General features: G+C 46.3%; 1 protein-coding gene across 1 annotated transcript in view; it reads left to right on the top strand.

The window, feature by feature from the left end:
- The window catches only part of Klhl22 (kelch like family member 22), a 33,067-nt gene extending 20,086 nt beyond the window's left edge, over nucleotides 1-12,981 (top strand). Inside the window, exons 5-7 of the mRNA XM_021209671.2 lie at nucleotides 3,959-4,151; nucleotides 8,678-8,911; nucleotides 12,024-12,981. Of these exons, the coding sequence (XP_021065330.1) occupies nucleotides 3,959-4,151; nucleotides 8,678-8,911; nucleotides 12,024-12,389 (793 nt within the window). The 3' untranslated portion in view covers nucleotides 12,390-12,981. The remainder of the gene's footprint in view (nucleotides 1-3,958; nucleotides 4,152-8,677; nucleotides 8,912-12,023) is intronic.
- The last annotated feature ends 1,651 nt before the right edge of the window (nucleotides 12,982-14,632 follow it).

Consider the following 14,632-nt stretch of genomic DNA (forward strand, 5'->3'; position numbering starts at 1 on the left):
GTTTTTCTCCTAAGCATTTGCATGTACCTTTAAAATTCTAGTAGACTTTAAAACAGTAATAGTTGGGCCTATCATCCCCGCTCTTTAAGAGGCTGAGGCAGGAAGATTCTGCCTGGACAATGTAGTCAGGCACTGTCACAAAATAGTGAGAAGAAGGCTAGAAGCCAAATGTGGTTCTTACCTTTAACCACAGTCCTAGGGGACAGAGACTGCACAGTGAGACCTTATTTCCAACAAAAGGAGAATTGAGGGCTGGGGATGATAAGGTCAAGAATAGAACTCTGATGGCTTGCACAGAGCTCTAAGTTTAACCCTTGGTTCTTCAGTGTATACCCATCACATCACGAGCAGTAATGGAAATACAGAAGAAAAAAACAACTTGCTAAATTTGGCAAAGACCTAGAACATGTTTGATATTTATAATATCAATTTATTATAGTTTGGCAATTCAAATAGGTGAATTAAAATTATTATCTTAGAAAACTTTGACTGCTATAACAAATACTACAGAGTAGGTGGCTTAAGTATCAAACACCTGTTTCTCATAATCTTGATCTGGAATGTCAGCTGATTGAGTCTGGTAAGGACCCTTTCTTGCTGTGACCTCACATAGTAGACAGACTGTCTCATGTCTTCCTCTTTTCCCCTTCTTCCTTCTTTCTAGTGCTCTTCAAGACAGGGTTTCTCTGTGGGCTCTTGGCTGTCCTGGAACTCACTCTGTAGACCAGGCTGACCTTGAACTCAGAAATCCACCTGCCTCTGCCTCCCAAGTGCTGGGATTAAAGGCGTGCTCCACCACTGCATTCGTCTGGTTTTTCTTTCTTTTCTTTTTTCCCAGAGCTGAGGACCAGACCCAGGGCCTTGTGCTTGCTAGGCAAGCACTCTACCACTGAGCTAAACCCCCAACCTCTTGTCTGTTTTTCTTAATAGACTCTAATTCTATCTTGGGCTTCATCCTTAGGACCAGAGTAAGTCCCAGAGCACTGTCAGGGTGATGTCAGGGATTTCACAGGGGTGGTTTTTGGGACACAGGCATTCAGTCCATAGCAGTGTTAGATGAATTACACATGATACTGAATTTTGGGCTGTAGAGATGGCTTAGTCTGTAAAGAGCTTGCTTTCCAGCCCTGAGGATCATTCACATCTCTGGTGCCCATCTGTTTTCCAGTATGTAGCAGGAGTAGAAACAAGAGGATGCTGAGGGCCTGCTGGCCAGCCAGTGAAGCCAAAACAGCTCCAGATTTGGCGACTCTATTTCAAAATATAAGGTAGAAAGTGGTAGAAGATACTTGGTATTAAACTTTGTCGTCTACAGGCACATACAGGAACATATCTGCACACACAAAACATTATTAAAATATCTATTTAGTGTGAGCATGAGATCAGAGCACATGAGACCCGAGAACAACTTATAAGAAGTTTGTTCTCTACTTCCACCACGGTGGTGCCAGGGTGGAATTCAAGTCATCAGGCTTGGCAGAAAGCACCCTTATTCACTGAACCATTTTATCAGACCTGTGAGGTACACTCCTGTAATCCCTGTATTTGGAAGGAGGAGGCAGCAGGGGCAAGCTACATAGGGAATGCAAGGCCAGCCTGGGTTTCATGAGACCCTGTATAAAAACAAAGAAACAAAAACCGCAAGAGGCCAGTGTTAAGGCTCAGTGGGTAAAGGCATTTGCCTCATAATATTGGCAATTTGTATTCGATCCCAGGAACCCATACAAAGGTTTAGTATAGACTTCACAAAGATGACCTCTATCCTTACATGCATGCCATGGTATTTGTGTTGTCTCTTTCTCTCCTCCCCACCCATGAACACACACACATACACACATACACACACTCACTCTCTCTCTCTCTCTCTCTCACACACACACACACACACACACACACACACAGAAACAAAAACTAGAAAATGATTCTAGTAAAGAGGAGCTTGGTTACCTAAACACAGTCATGGATACCTGTGATCCTAGTGCTTGGAAGACAAAGGCAGCAGGAGGATTGGGAGCTAAAGGCCTGTGGTCTACTTAGCAAGTTTAAGGCTGTTCTTAGTTTCGGAACAAGACATTGTGAGGGGTGGGGAGGAAGAAGTCAGATACAGATAGATAAGGCAGAATAAAATCTAGAAACCTATTTGTGTGTGTGTTTCCTTAAGCCTGAAGCCACAAGGTCCAAAGAATTTCAGCCTAAGACAGAGAGAATCAGGTGGAAAGCTGTGTCACTGTGGCAGGGAGAGCTTCTGACATGGCTGAACTGAGGACAGGGAGAAGGGGATGTCCATACATAAAGAAGATCATTGTGCAGGAAAGGCAGCAGGTGGCAAGGGTCTCAGCCTGCCAGGGTAATTTCATGAGACCCTGTTTCAAAATATTGGAAAGGTAGGTCTAGAGAGATGTCACAGCTTTTAGGAAAACTTACTGCTCTTCCAAAGGCCTCAGGGTTGGTTCCTAGCACCAATATATTGGCTCACAACCTTCTATAATAGGATCTGATGCCCTCTTCTGTCTCATGCTTTTCTCTGTCATGCAGACACACAAGCAAATAGAACACTCATATACATAAAATATATAAATAAATACTTTTTAAATTTTAAAGTAAAAGGAAAGGCTGGGAATGTAACTTGTTAGTAGAACACTTGCCTAGCATCCAGTGGCCAAGTCTTAGTCCCTAGAGTGGCAAAGGGAAAAGGTATGAGGATGGTCGTAAGTTATAGAGGTAGTCACATGTGGGCTCAGATGTTTGGGCATCAGAGTATAAGACTGCATGGGTTTTGCTGGTGGGTTTTGATGGGAACAAAAGGACATGGGGAAATACAGGACTCTGTTGAGGATAGTTTAGTGAACAGCCACGTTGATCTAAAATACAATAGAGGCCAATAGGTGATGGTATGCTGGGGAGCTGAGAGCGCCTGGGTGAGGATTGTTCAGTGGACAAGAAACATGGGAAAGGGAGGGAGGGACATCCTGGACTGAATGAGGTTGGACAGCAGTGACAGGACTGGCTCTCTGCAAGGCTGGATGATTCTTGTTACTTGAAGTTAGATTTTTTACAGTTGTCAGGGAAACAAACCTGTGTCTTGGGGATAGTATATTTTCTCTGTGAGTAATATAATGTGGCCTGCTATCAGAAAAGCAAGCTATAGTAACAGTGCTTGAAAGTTCCACTCTCAGCAAGGGGGTTACCAAGGGGAATGTTTCTTCTTTCCTGCCTCGCACTCTTCTCTGTCCCATGTTCCTCTTGCCTGCACTGTTCACCGCCGTGGTTCCCCAGTGAGCCTCAGCATAGCAGCCTTCCTGGTCCCGCAGAGTCCTCTGGTTTCATAGTCAGCCTCAGATTTTCCCTTTAGTGGGTTGCATTTCCTTTAGTGGGGTCCCTGGGATCTCAGGATTCTGATCTCTGGTGACCAGAGTTTAAGGTGAGGGTTGACATGTCCACTTTGGCAGGGATACCCTGAGAGGTTGGAGGTGGAGACAACTTCCCTAGCTGGGGAAGAAAGGAAAGCCATCAATCAGGGAACAGTCCAGTTATTTCAGATGTATGAGAGGGCTTAGGGGAACCTATTACTATCAGTAAGAATAAGGATATGATGGTGCACAGCATGACCTTTATAGACCTCACATGATACAGTGTTAGGGGAGACTGAGATGAGCTGCTGTAATTTTGGCTTCCTATACACAGGTGAAAGGAAAATTGCTCTAGAAACACCTGTGGGCAGCCTGTGGTGGACATTTGGGTAGATACAAACCCTAGAGAGGCTGTACCTGAAAGGGAGATTCCTTACTACATTTCCAGGCCACCATGTGAGTATACTGTGTTCCATGAATCTGCAGTCATGGCTCTGGGTCAGCAAGTTCTAAGAGCCAAGATAGAGGATGTTCAGACCAGGCTGCAGCAAAGAAATGGGGAAGTAGCTTTCCTAGTCAGTGACTTACTGTCCTTATGTCCTCCAAAGGTATGATCCAAGACACAATCGCTGGTTCCAGATCCAGTCCTTGCAGCAAGAACATGCAGACCTGTGTGTGTGTGTAGTGGGCAAGTACATCTATGCTGTGGCAGGCCGTGACTACCACAATGACCTGAGTGCTGTTGAGCGCTATGACCCAGCCACCAACTCATGGGACTATGTGGCCCCACTCAAGAAGGAGGTAAGGAAGCACTCCCATAGGAGCCTTCCCAATTTCTTTCCATGGACCATATTCAGAGGCCCAGGTGTCAAGGCTGGTCCTGGTCTTGGGTCAGGGAAATTAAACCTAGTAAGCAGAGGCCTTGTCTATCCTGGGATTCTGCATGGGGTGTGTTGGTGGGCCTGTCAGGAGGCCTTGCATTAAGCGTTCAGACTCATTTTTCAGACCAGTGCCCCTTGGGAGTTCCCTGTGTTGAGACTGCTATTCACTTTGTCTCTATACTTCTGTGTAGATGGAAAATTTTTCTCTTACCTATTCTTGCTGACACAAGCTGGAAGATTTCCAAATATGTCAAAATAAAGGGACTCTGAGAGACTGAAGGGCAGCCTGATTCACAGGTTTTTTACACAGACTCCTCTCCTACAGGAAAACAGTCATAGGACCTTCCAGAAGCCACAATGTACTTTGGAAGTTCTATTTTTAGTAAAGACAATAATAATCGTGTACAGATAGCATAGTACCTTGGGTTAGTCCAGTTCACATGTTTAAAATTATGTAGATTATGCAAAGGTAATGCTTTATGGGAGCGCTTCTTCTTTTTGTGGTTCTGCCTTCGCCCCCAAACCACTTGCCATGTGGGATCTTATGGCAAGAAGTATGTGTGGTTCTGCCTGCAGAAACACTGTGGATCCGAACTGGAGAGCGGGAACTCCTGAAAAAGAACAGGGCTGCGAAAAGAAACATGGAGGCCTTGGCAATGACTTCTGATCAAGGCCCAAATCTTTATTGTTCGGACTAGCTTAAGTACAAGGAAGGGTTCCCAGCATGCCCCTGAGTCCTCTGAAGTTGCCACGGTGGTTCTCACGATGGTGGGCAGTCCTCGCGGTGGTGGGTGGTCCGGGCGATGGTGGGCGGTCCGGGCGATGGTGGGCGTTGACAGTGGGCGGTCCGAGGACGCTGTGTTCTGGCTGATCTGCTGCACTCCTGATCTGCTGGCTGATCTGGGGAGCGACCCCCAGCGTGCCTGTAAGAGGCACAACACAATGCTTAGAGGGAGGACCCAACAGAAGTAGGTCTTGTTGGCATCAGCTCTGAAGCCTTAGCCTCTGAGGGAAGCTGTGTGGGACTGTTTGATGTGCTTGCTCCAAGCTGATACCTTAGGGATCCCCAGGCCCTCCAGAATCAGGATGGTCGAGTGGGCATACATACAAACTCTGCCCTTGCCAGGGGCCTGGGCAGGAGCTATGGCCTTGGCACTTTTTCTACTACCTGCCATTACTTTGTTTTTCTCTCTCACTCTTCCTCAAACCCTTGGGGATTAAGACTGACCTCAATGGCCTAGTTGGCCATCATTGGGAAGAGAGGCCCCTTGGTCTTGCAAACTTTATATGCCCCATCACAGGGGACTACCAGGGCCAAGAAGTGGGAGTTGGTGGGTAGGGGAGCATGGCGGGGGGTGGGTATCGGGAACTTTCAGGATAGTATTTGAAATGTAAATGAAGAAAATATCTAATAAAAATTTTTTTAAAAAAAGAATAATAATAATTTTTTTAAAAGACTGACCTGAATGGATTGGGATCGGGATCTTCTGCACAAGTCACAGACAGCACATCTGATTCTTGTCATCCTTTCTACAGGCCTCTAGCCATGTCAAAGCCTTGGTCTTTAGCTTCTTTACAGGAAGGAAGCTCTGCTGTAGTTCTGGAAAAATGAACAGATTTTGCATGGCAAATATCTGAGATCTCTTGATCTTTTAGATTCTATTCCAGGAGTTTGAGGAAGGTTCCTGGGGGAAGGGCAGACTGGACTCTTTGAGGCTGTGGACAAAGCTGCAGTTCTTCATCTTGGCCACAGAGGGGCAGTCTTGAACCTCACTCAACTCACTTGGGCAACTAGTAGTTACCTTCCTTCCTTCATGCATATGGTCATGGCCGCCACTATTAACCAGCTACTGTGTACTAATTGTGGAGATTAGTGATTACCATGTCACCCACCATGCAGTGGTGACAAATGACAAACTGACCTCCACCAGGTGGGCTTCAGTGACTTATTAACCACCCAGGAAACACTAATTAGTTACAGTTCCAATAAATAGAAGGAAATGAAAGCTGAACCATTCTGGAGGAATCAGGACTCTTGAAGGATTAAGTGGAGATGTATTATTTGGGGACTGTCTATCTGAGTAAGGGTCAGAGCAAGGCCTGAAGAAAGAGCTAGACATTTTCAGTGGACAAAGGACATCCCAGGGGGTTAGTAGTCTGTCCTGAGAGGGACAAACTTGAAGGCCCTTTGTGAAGAGCCGAAAGGCTAAAGAGCCTGAAAAGGAATAAAGAGGTCTATGCTGAGAGGGAAATAGAGGGCTGAGAATGGTTTGGAGGTCACTCAAAGTGGTCTATAGAATGAAATGTAAAACTAGACCTTTTAGAAAAAGGAACCTAAACAGGAGCCTTATGTGGTGACACCTGCCTATAATCTCAGCATTAGGAGAATGGAGGAGGTCACAGCAGAGTTTAGGTCAGCCTGGTCTACATGGTGACTTCCAGGACCGCATAGCAAGGCTCTGTCTTAACCAAAAGGACAAAACAAAATAAAAACAGAAGAAAATGATCAGGATACAGACTAGGTGAGTTTTTAGACTTGATGTCAAACACATCAGATGTGAAAAGGAAAAACCTATGAGCTGGATTGTTTCAAAATCAGAAACTCTGCTGGCAAAAGACCTCTGTGATGAAAGAGCACTTCTTTACTTGTTTGTGTAGCAGAGGTATCTGTCAATGTCAGAGGGCAACTCAGGAATCCACTCATTCTACCATGTGGATCCTAGGGATCAGACTAGTGCCCTTGGGGTGGGCAGCAAGTGCTTTTAGGCATAGAGCCAGCTCACAAGCCCTACCCCCAATTTTTAAGAAAGAAATTTATGAAAGAAGTTACTGAGTAGAAGATAGATGCAAAGCACATGTGCCATAGAATTGAAGAAGGCAAGACAAGTGTTGGGTGTGCAACTTTAGTCACACCTGTGAAGCTGCTCTATAGAGAGAGGGAGAGAGGGAGGCAGTGTAGAAAGAAGGAAGTGGGAGGGAACAAAAGGGTAAAGAGGTTTCTCTGAGAAGGCAGATGATAGGTGAGTACAAAGGGAAATAGCGTTGTTTATCACATGAAGTGCACACAAAGCCTCGGCGAGTGCTGCCTGTCAGGGCATTGCATAGGAAGTGGTCACTCTGCCAAATGCTGTTGACCATGCCACGCGGGGCACTTGTGTGACTTATGCTTTGCCCATGAGAAGGTAAAAACAGTGCTTTCTAGAAGAGCATAGCATGTAACTCAGTGTTTCCATCCTGGGGATTTATCCTGGAGAAATGAAGACTTTGTCCCAAACACTAATAGCTACTTTTTTGGATAATAGCCAGAAACTGTGAATAAATGAGAGGTCCTCTAATAGGTGAATGGCTAAATAAACTGCGGTAGAGTCCCAGCAAGGAAAAGAACTAACTGGGGATATTGGGGACCATGGATAGGGACAGAAAGCCAGGTGTGAACAGTTTTACTTTCAGACCCGGTGAGATGGTGCATGCCTTTTTTTTGTTGTTTTGGTTTTTTTTGTTTTTGTTTTTGTTTTTTCGAGACAGGATTTCTCTGTGTAGCCCTGACTGTCCTGGAACTCTCTGTAGATCAGGCTGGCCTCGAACTCAGAAATCCGCCTGCCTCTGCCTCCTGAGTGCTGGGATTAAAGGCGTGCGCCACCACCACCTGGCTGGTGTACGCATTTAATCCTAGTACTCGGGAGGCAGAGGCAGGGAATCTATTTGAGTTTGAGGCCCATGTAGTCTATGTAGAGAAGTCCAGGATAGAAAAACCCTATTTCAAAATAAAACCTACTCTATTTTATTTGTATGATGTTCTTTTTGTTTTTGCTTTTTGAGACAGGGTTTCTCTGTGTAGCTCTGGCTGGCCTAGAAGTCACTGTATAGACAGACCATGGTTAGTACAGATCCAGTATACTGATTTGAATATTTCTTGTCCTTTTTTTTGGTTGAATCTAGAGACATGAACCCATGGATATGGAGAGTCAATCATATGTGATGCCTTGTTTCAATCTTTTCTTCCCTACAGCCTACTTCCTATTCCTGGGAACTATCTGCAGACAGATAGCTTAGCTGGTGAAACGTTGAATCCACCAAGGGCAGGTCTTTGTTGCTGGTTGTACTTCTGGCAACTTGGAAAGTGAGCCTTGACTTCCTTGTTCCCCATCCAGATTGTTTCCTTTAGAGGCAGAGAAACACAAAGATTACATTTAGTTTCTAGGTCTGTAGATAACATTCCCTGTTGGAAAGATGTTAAGGGTCAACACGTAGGGCAGTCTATTCAGACAGAGTCCCGTGCATTCTCAGTATGTGATGGCGCATCAGCTGTTGCGAGGCCTTGTCTGCTGTGTTGTCAGACAGGTCAGAGGGGTACTGGCAGCCTCAGTACAGACTGCCCGATTACCTTCCTCACTGCCTCCTTGCCCATCCCTTACCTGTCCTGGCTCTCTTGGTGTCTCCAAACAGGTATATGCCCATGCAGGCACCACACTGCAGGGGAAGATGTATATTACCTGTGGTCGCAGAGGAGAGGACTACCTGAAAGAGACACACTGCTACGACCCAGGAAGCAACACATGGCATACTCTGGCCGACGGGCCTGTGCGACGGGCCTGGCATGGCATGGCTGCCCTCCTTGACAAGCTGTTTGTGATAGGAGGGAGCAATAATGATGCTGGCTACAGGAGGGATGTGCACCAGGTGAGCTGAGCCCAGGCTGCCCACTTTAGAATTCAGCAGAAGTCCAAGGAGTTCACTTGTACCCTCTGGTTCTGTGCATGCATAGTTTCACCACTATGCATATCCTTTGCACATTCCATACGATGCATACGTATGCCCTTCATAGAAGTTTCCCTTGTGCCTTTAGTTGTTATGTTTGCATCAAAAAGTCAACTTACCAAACCCATATTGTAGACCCTAACAGAAAGCATGGAGAAGAATGAGAAGCACTCATATCCTCCACATGTATTCTTGGTTTTCAGTCTGTCAGTGACTTACTTATACCTATTCGTAGTCAAAGAGCATCGGAAGCCAAATGTGGTAGACCATTCCTGTAACTCCTGCACTCAAAGTCTGGGGCTGGAAGGTTGCAAGTTTGAGACCAGCCTGGGCTATACAGTGAAATGAGATTGAACAAAATATGTGTTTGCGCTCTCTCTCGCTCTCTCTCTCTCTCTCTCTCTCTCTCTGTATGTGTGTGTGTGTGTGTGTACATGCACATATGCAAATACTACACTGGTATACATTGAAAAATTAAGTAAGCCCAGGATCTTACATATGCTAGAGAAGCTTTCTACCACAGAGTTAATCTACAAATGTCTTTTTGTTTTTGTTTTTGTTTTTGTTTGTTTTTTCGAGACAGGGTTTCTCTGTGTAGCCTTGACTGTCCTGGAACTCACTCTGTAGACCAGGCTGTCCTCAAACTCAGAAATCCACCTGCCTCTGCCTCCCAAGTGCTGGAATTAAAGGCGTGTGCCACCACTGCCCGGCGGCTTACAAATATCTTTTTATTTTTTTATTTTGAGGTAGCGCTTCATTAAGTTGCCCAGGCTGGCCTCAAACTTACTTCGTAGCCTACTCAGAATTCTTTTAATCTGGCTATCCTTCTTCACTCTCTTTAGCTGGAAATACAGGTTCGTGCCAGTGGGCCACCTTCATAACTGCTGCATGCCCCTACTCCAGTAGCTGGACAGGGCTTTGTTTGAGTTCGTGTAAGTTTATTTCACATTACATTATGAGTGATATTGACTCTGAAGAGCTTGTCAGGGGTTTTGGATTCTCTCGGGTTCAAGAATTTCAGCCCAGACCCCAGACCATTGATTGGAAGCTCTTGAGAGTGGGCCTTGACCACCTGGATAACATTTCCTCCCATGGTGAGACTGTGACCTAGTGTATAATGTTCTCATTGTTCCTATCACTGATCTCCAGAAGCCTAAATATCTCTAACTTATTCTCACAGTCATAAGTCAGCAGGCTGACAGATACCCTGGTTTACTAGGTAGCTGTGAACAGCCTTTCTTGGCTGCCCTCCCTGCTGGTAACCACTTCACCTTCACGCAGCAAAGGCAGGTGGAATGAGTCTTCCTTCCTATTCCTTCTGTCTGCCTTTCCATTTCTTATTTTGAATACTTACATAATTAAAGATGTTTCTCCATTCATGATAGGATTGTCTATCTATAGTCTTATAGCAAGCTAAAAGCAACCTAGCTCAGATGTACCCTTAACCATGCCATGGACATAGCTAAGTCTATAAAATGCTTTTTATATAAGCATGAGGACCAGAGTTTGATTCCTCTACAACACACATAAAAAACTGAGCACCGTGATGGCTGCTTGTAGCCGCAGTACTTAAGCTTGAAGACCTGAGGTTTGCTGGCTAGCCTAAGCCCAGGTCTCAGTGAGAGATCCTGTGTCCAAAAAAAAAAAAAAAAAAAAAAAAGTGATTCATGGGGGAACATCATATGGCGTTGACCTTTGACCTCCGCACATATACAAATGCATTTAGCCACCCTTGACCCAACAGCTGTCATCACTTAGCAACTTGGAGTGCTGTAGGAACTCTCAAGATGGAGTAGCTGTACTGAGTTAACTAACTCATGAAAAGGCCAATTCTAAACTTGGAACCATGGTGTCTATCAAAACTTAGTGTAAAAGCTGAAAAACTGTAAGTGAACCCTTCCTAAGTTACAACTGTCTGTTGACTGGCCACAGTTGCTCACTCCTGTGCTCAGAGCAGAGCCAAGTAAGTCTCTGCAAGTTTGACGCCGACCTGGTCTACAGGGTCTTAGCCAGCTAATGTTACGTATCTAGATCCTGTCCCAAACCAAAACTGTGGAGTGGGCCACCCAGAAAATACACCTCCAACCCTTAATTCCATCTGTAAAGTCAGTTTTGCCATGTAACCTAACACATTCATAGGTTCCAAAGGTTAGGATTCTAGGGTAAGGAGTATTATTTTGCCTATTGTAGCTAGAACCTTGATTTGATTGCTTAATGAAGCATATAAGATTTTGAGCATCATTACCCAAACATACAGCCTCAGTACTTGGGAGCAAATAGGAGACCAGGCTAGCTTTGAGTTCACAAGTAGCCAGCCACCTACTTCTGCCTTTTAATTTTTTTTAGCTTTTGGTTTTTTGAGACAGGGTTTCTCTGTGTAGCCTTGGCTGTCCTGAAACTCACTCTGTAGACCAGGCTGACTCTGAACTCACAGAGATCTCCTGCCTCTGCCTCCCAAGTGCTGGGTGACATGTGCCACCACTGTCAGGCTTGAAGAAGAGGGTTAAGTGTCTCTTACTGCATACTACTTACTTCCTTTTCTGACATATGAGACATGCGTACCAGCTTTGCCACATCTTCACGAGCACTGGGTTTTACTGAGTTCCTTCCCTCCATGGTTGCTGGTTAACGGGACATTTTGCTGTTACACTCCTTGAATTAGTAATAGATTGAGCATTTTTTTCTTTGTTTACTGCTTTGGCTATTTATAAAGTTTGGTGGTCAGCAAGTAGCTGCTCCACACACTCCTCATGAGTATGAGTAAGGGTGCTTGCTTTGAAGGAGGAAGAGATGACAGGTGGGTCCATGGCCTCCGCTCCAGTCTTTCGAAGAGAGAGAAGCAGGATTGGATCTAGAGATGATGAGGGAAAAGCACCCACACTCTTAGGAGCTAAAGGCTGGGGAGGCTAGACCACCCAGGTGAGCATCCTCCAGTGGGCCTGCTATACACCTGACCACAGACAGAAGTGACCTGGGGTGGGCTGGCAACCTGTCCCAGAAGCTGCCTGAGTTGACCCTGGTCTTGGCTTTGCAGGTGGCTTGCTACAGTTGTACATCTCGTCAGTGGTCATCGGTCTGCCCACTCCCAGCTGGGCATGGTGAGCCTGGCATTGCTGTGCTAGACAGCAGGATCTATGTGCTGGGTGGCCGTTCCCACAACCGAGGCAGCCGTACAGGCTACGTGCACATCTATGACATGGAGAAAGACTGCTGGGAAGAGGGACCCCAGCTGAACAATTCCATCTCGGGCCTAGCAGCCTGTGTGCTAACCCTGCCCCGCTCCCTGCTCCGCGAACAGCCCCGAGGGACCCCCAACCGTAGCCAGGCAGATGGGGACTTTGCTTCTGAGGTGATGAGTGTATCTGACTGGGAAGAGTTTGACAACTCTAGCGAGGACTAGGGCTCTTCCCAGTGTTTGGGGGTTCAGGAGGGGTAATGGGCAGTGAAGGCCGTAGAGCCTGGGTTAGAACACCAGTCTCTAGGGGAGGGCCCCTCCTTAAGCCATCCTGGTTCACCAGCTGCCCCTTTCACTCTTTTTCTTCAACCAGCCAGCTGCCAGCATTTGTAAACTCTGTGGCTGTGAACTATGTTACAAAGAAAAGTGCTGGAGGAAAGGCTGCTATCATCTGAGGGAATGACCAAGCCCATCCTCTATAAACTCTGAACAAATGGGATCTATTTGGCCTCCTCTTCTCCCTAGTCTGGTCCCTGATGGGTTAAGTAAGGCCCTTCTTGCAAGAGGTCCTGGGGAGAGCACTCCTAGCCATAGCCAAAGTTTGTGGCTCCCTTTCTGTGAACCATGGTCAGTCTGATGAGCAGCTCCAGCTGCCTGCAGCCAGGGCCTCGAGCTCTCAAGGTATACTGTTAGAGTAACTGTATACCTGAAACCGGTCCTGGAGATGAAGAGATACCGGATACCCTCATCGCTCTGTGTCTGACCCAATATTGTTGAAAAATGAAATAAAGCATTATGCAAAAGGTGTTTCATCTAATGTGGCTACAGTCTGAGTTTCTTTTCTCTCTAGTTACTGCCTCTGAGTGGCCTCTAGGATAGTACAGGCCAGCCACCCAGGGGAGTGGACTTGGCATGGGAACTGAGGCTCTGCACTAAAGCAGGGGGTCATTACCCTGCTTCCAACATATGATAAGCTCCCCAAGCAGAAAGAATGTTGGTCACACAGAGACCATGACCTGAGCTACTGAGGTGGCAAGTAGTTGCCTGTCTCTCAGAGCATCTAGAATGTCTGTCCTGAGGCTCACCAGCTCCTGCTGCCTCATGTCCACTTTAGCCCCTGGGCAGCCTGCCTCTAGCTTTGGTGCTGACCTGGTCCCATCCCCCTTGGGGAGCTCAAGATTGTTCACCTCACTGCATATCTAAGGCAGGAAGCTCAGAGGACTGGGGTGCAACTCAGTGCTAGAGACCTTGCTTAGAATATCCATTTATGAGAATGGAAAGAATATGGAACAGAACAGCAATGTCCTGGTCTGTCAAGAAGTAGATTTCAGGTACCAGAGGAGGGATGGCAGTGTATCACTGGAAACCAAGGCACAGGCCTAATTGTGGTTACCTTTATAGGACATCTTCTCACCTCCTGGTTTCCCAAAATTTTGTCAGGCGACTGACTTGATTAATCATCTTGGGGGCTGTGTTAGCATAGCAGGTGAGAACTCTAGTCACCTTTACTGCACCTCTCCCACCCTTTGGCCTGTGCCCAACATGAATGGACTCAGGGACCCAGCATCCAGACCACCTTCCCTGCTGCTTGCTACAAGGTCTTCAGTTACAGAAGCCTACCACAGGCCTCCTGCCAAGGGTGGGCACACCGGGCATGGTGGCTCAAACCTTTAATCCCAGCATTTGGGAGGCAGAGGCAGGCGGATTTCTGAGTTCGAGGCTAGCCTGGTCTACAAAGTGAGTTCCTGGACAGCCAGAGCTACACAGAGAAACCCTGTCTCAGAAAAAAAGAAAAAAAAAGGAAAAAAAAAAAGAGTGGGCATAGTGAGTGCCCAGTCTTCCAACTGGTGCCCTTTAAAAGAAGGCGAGAATACACAGTGGTGTACTAGAGGATGGCTGAGGAAAGGCATCCAGCCACGCTGGATAGTGAACACAACAGGCTGGAGACTTGGAGTTGATGTCCACCAGCATGTTACCTAGCTATCTCAGGATCTGAGTTATCACACACAGATACCTCAGTGTGACAATCCCTTCCTACATGTTAACACCTGCTTGAAGTGAGTCACTTCCTTTAAGGGTGGATGGCCACATCTTCCAGTGTTATCTGCTCCTAGTAAGAATACCATTTTTCAGGTCTTCATGTGCCAGTCTGCTGGCTCTGCTGTCACCCAAGCCAAATGTGGCCCATGTTTACGGAAGGGTTCTGCTTGACCAAGGGGTAGGGGGACCCCTAGGCGTTCATATGGGGTTTTCTGGTCCTGTACACTGGCTGTGTTTGCACTGCACTCTCAGGACAACTGTCTCTGGCCACAGCATAGTCCCATGCCTCCTGCCAGCAACCTATAAGAGTATAAAATCTCTGATGTCCCCTAGCACCTAGTGTCCCAAATCTCAAACTGTGAACCTTCCTTTCCATTGCCTTAAAAAAAAAAAAAAAAAAAAAAAAAAAAAAAAAAAAAAAAAAAAAA

The sequence above is a fragment of the Mus pahari genome, chromosome 12 (assembly GCF_900095145.1).
Source record: "Mus pahari chromosome 12, PAHARI_EIJ_v1.1, whole genome shotgun sequence".
Taxonomy (NCBI): Eukaryota; Metazoa; Chordata; class Mammalia; order Rodentia; family Muridae; genus Mus; species Mus pahari.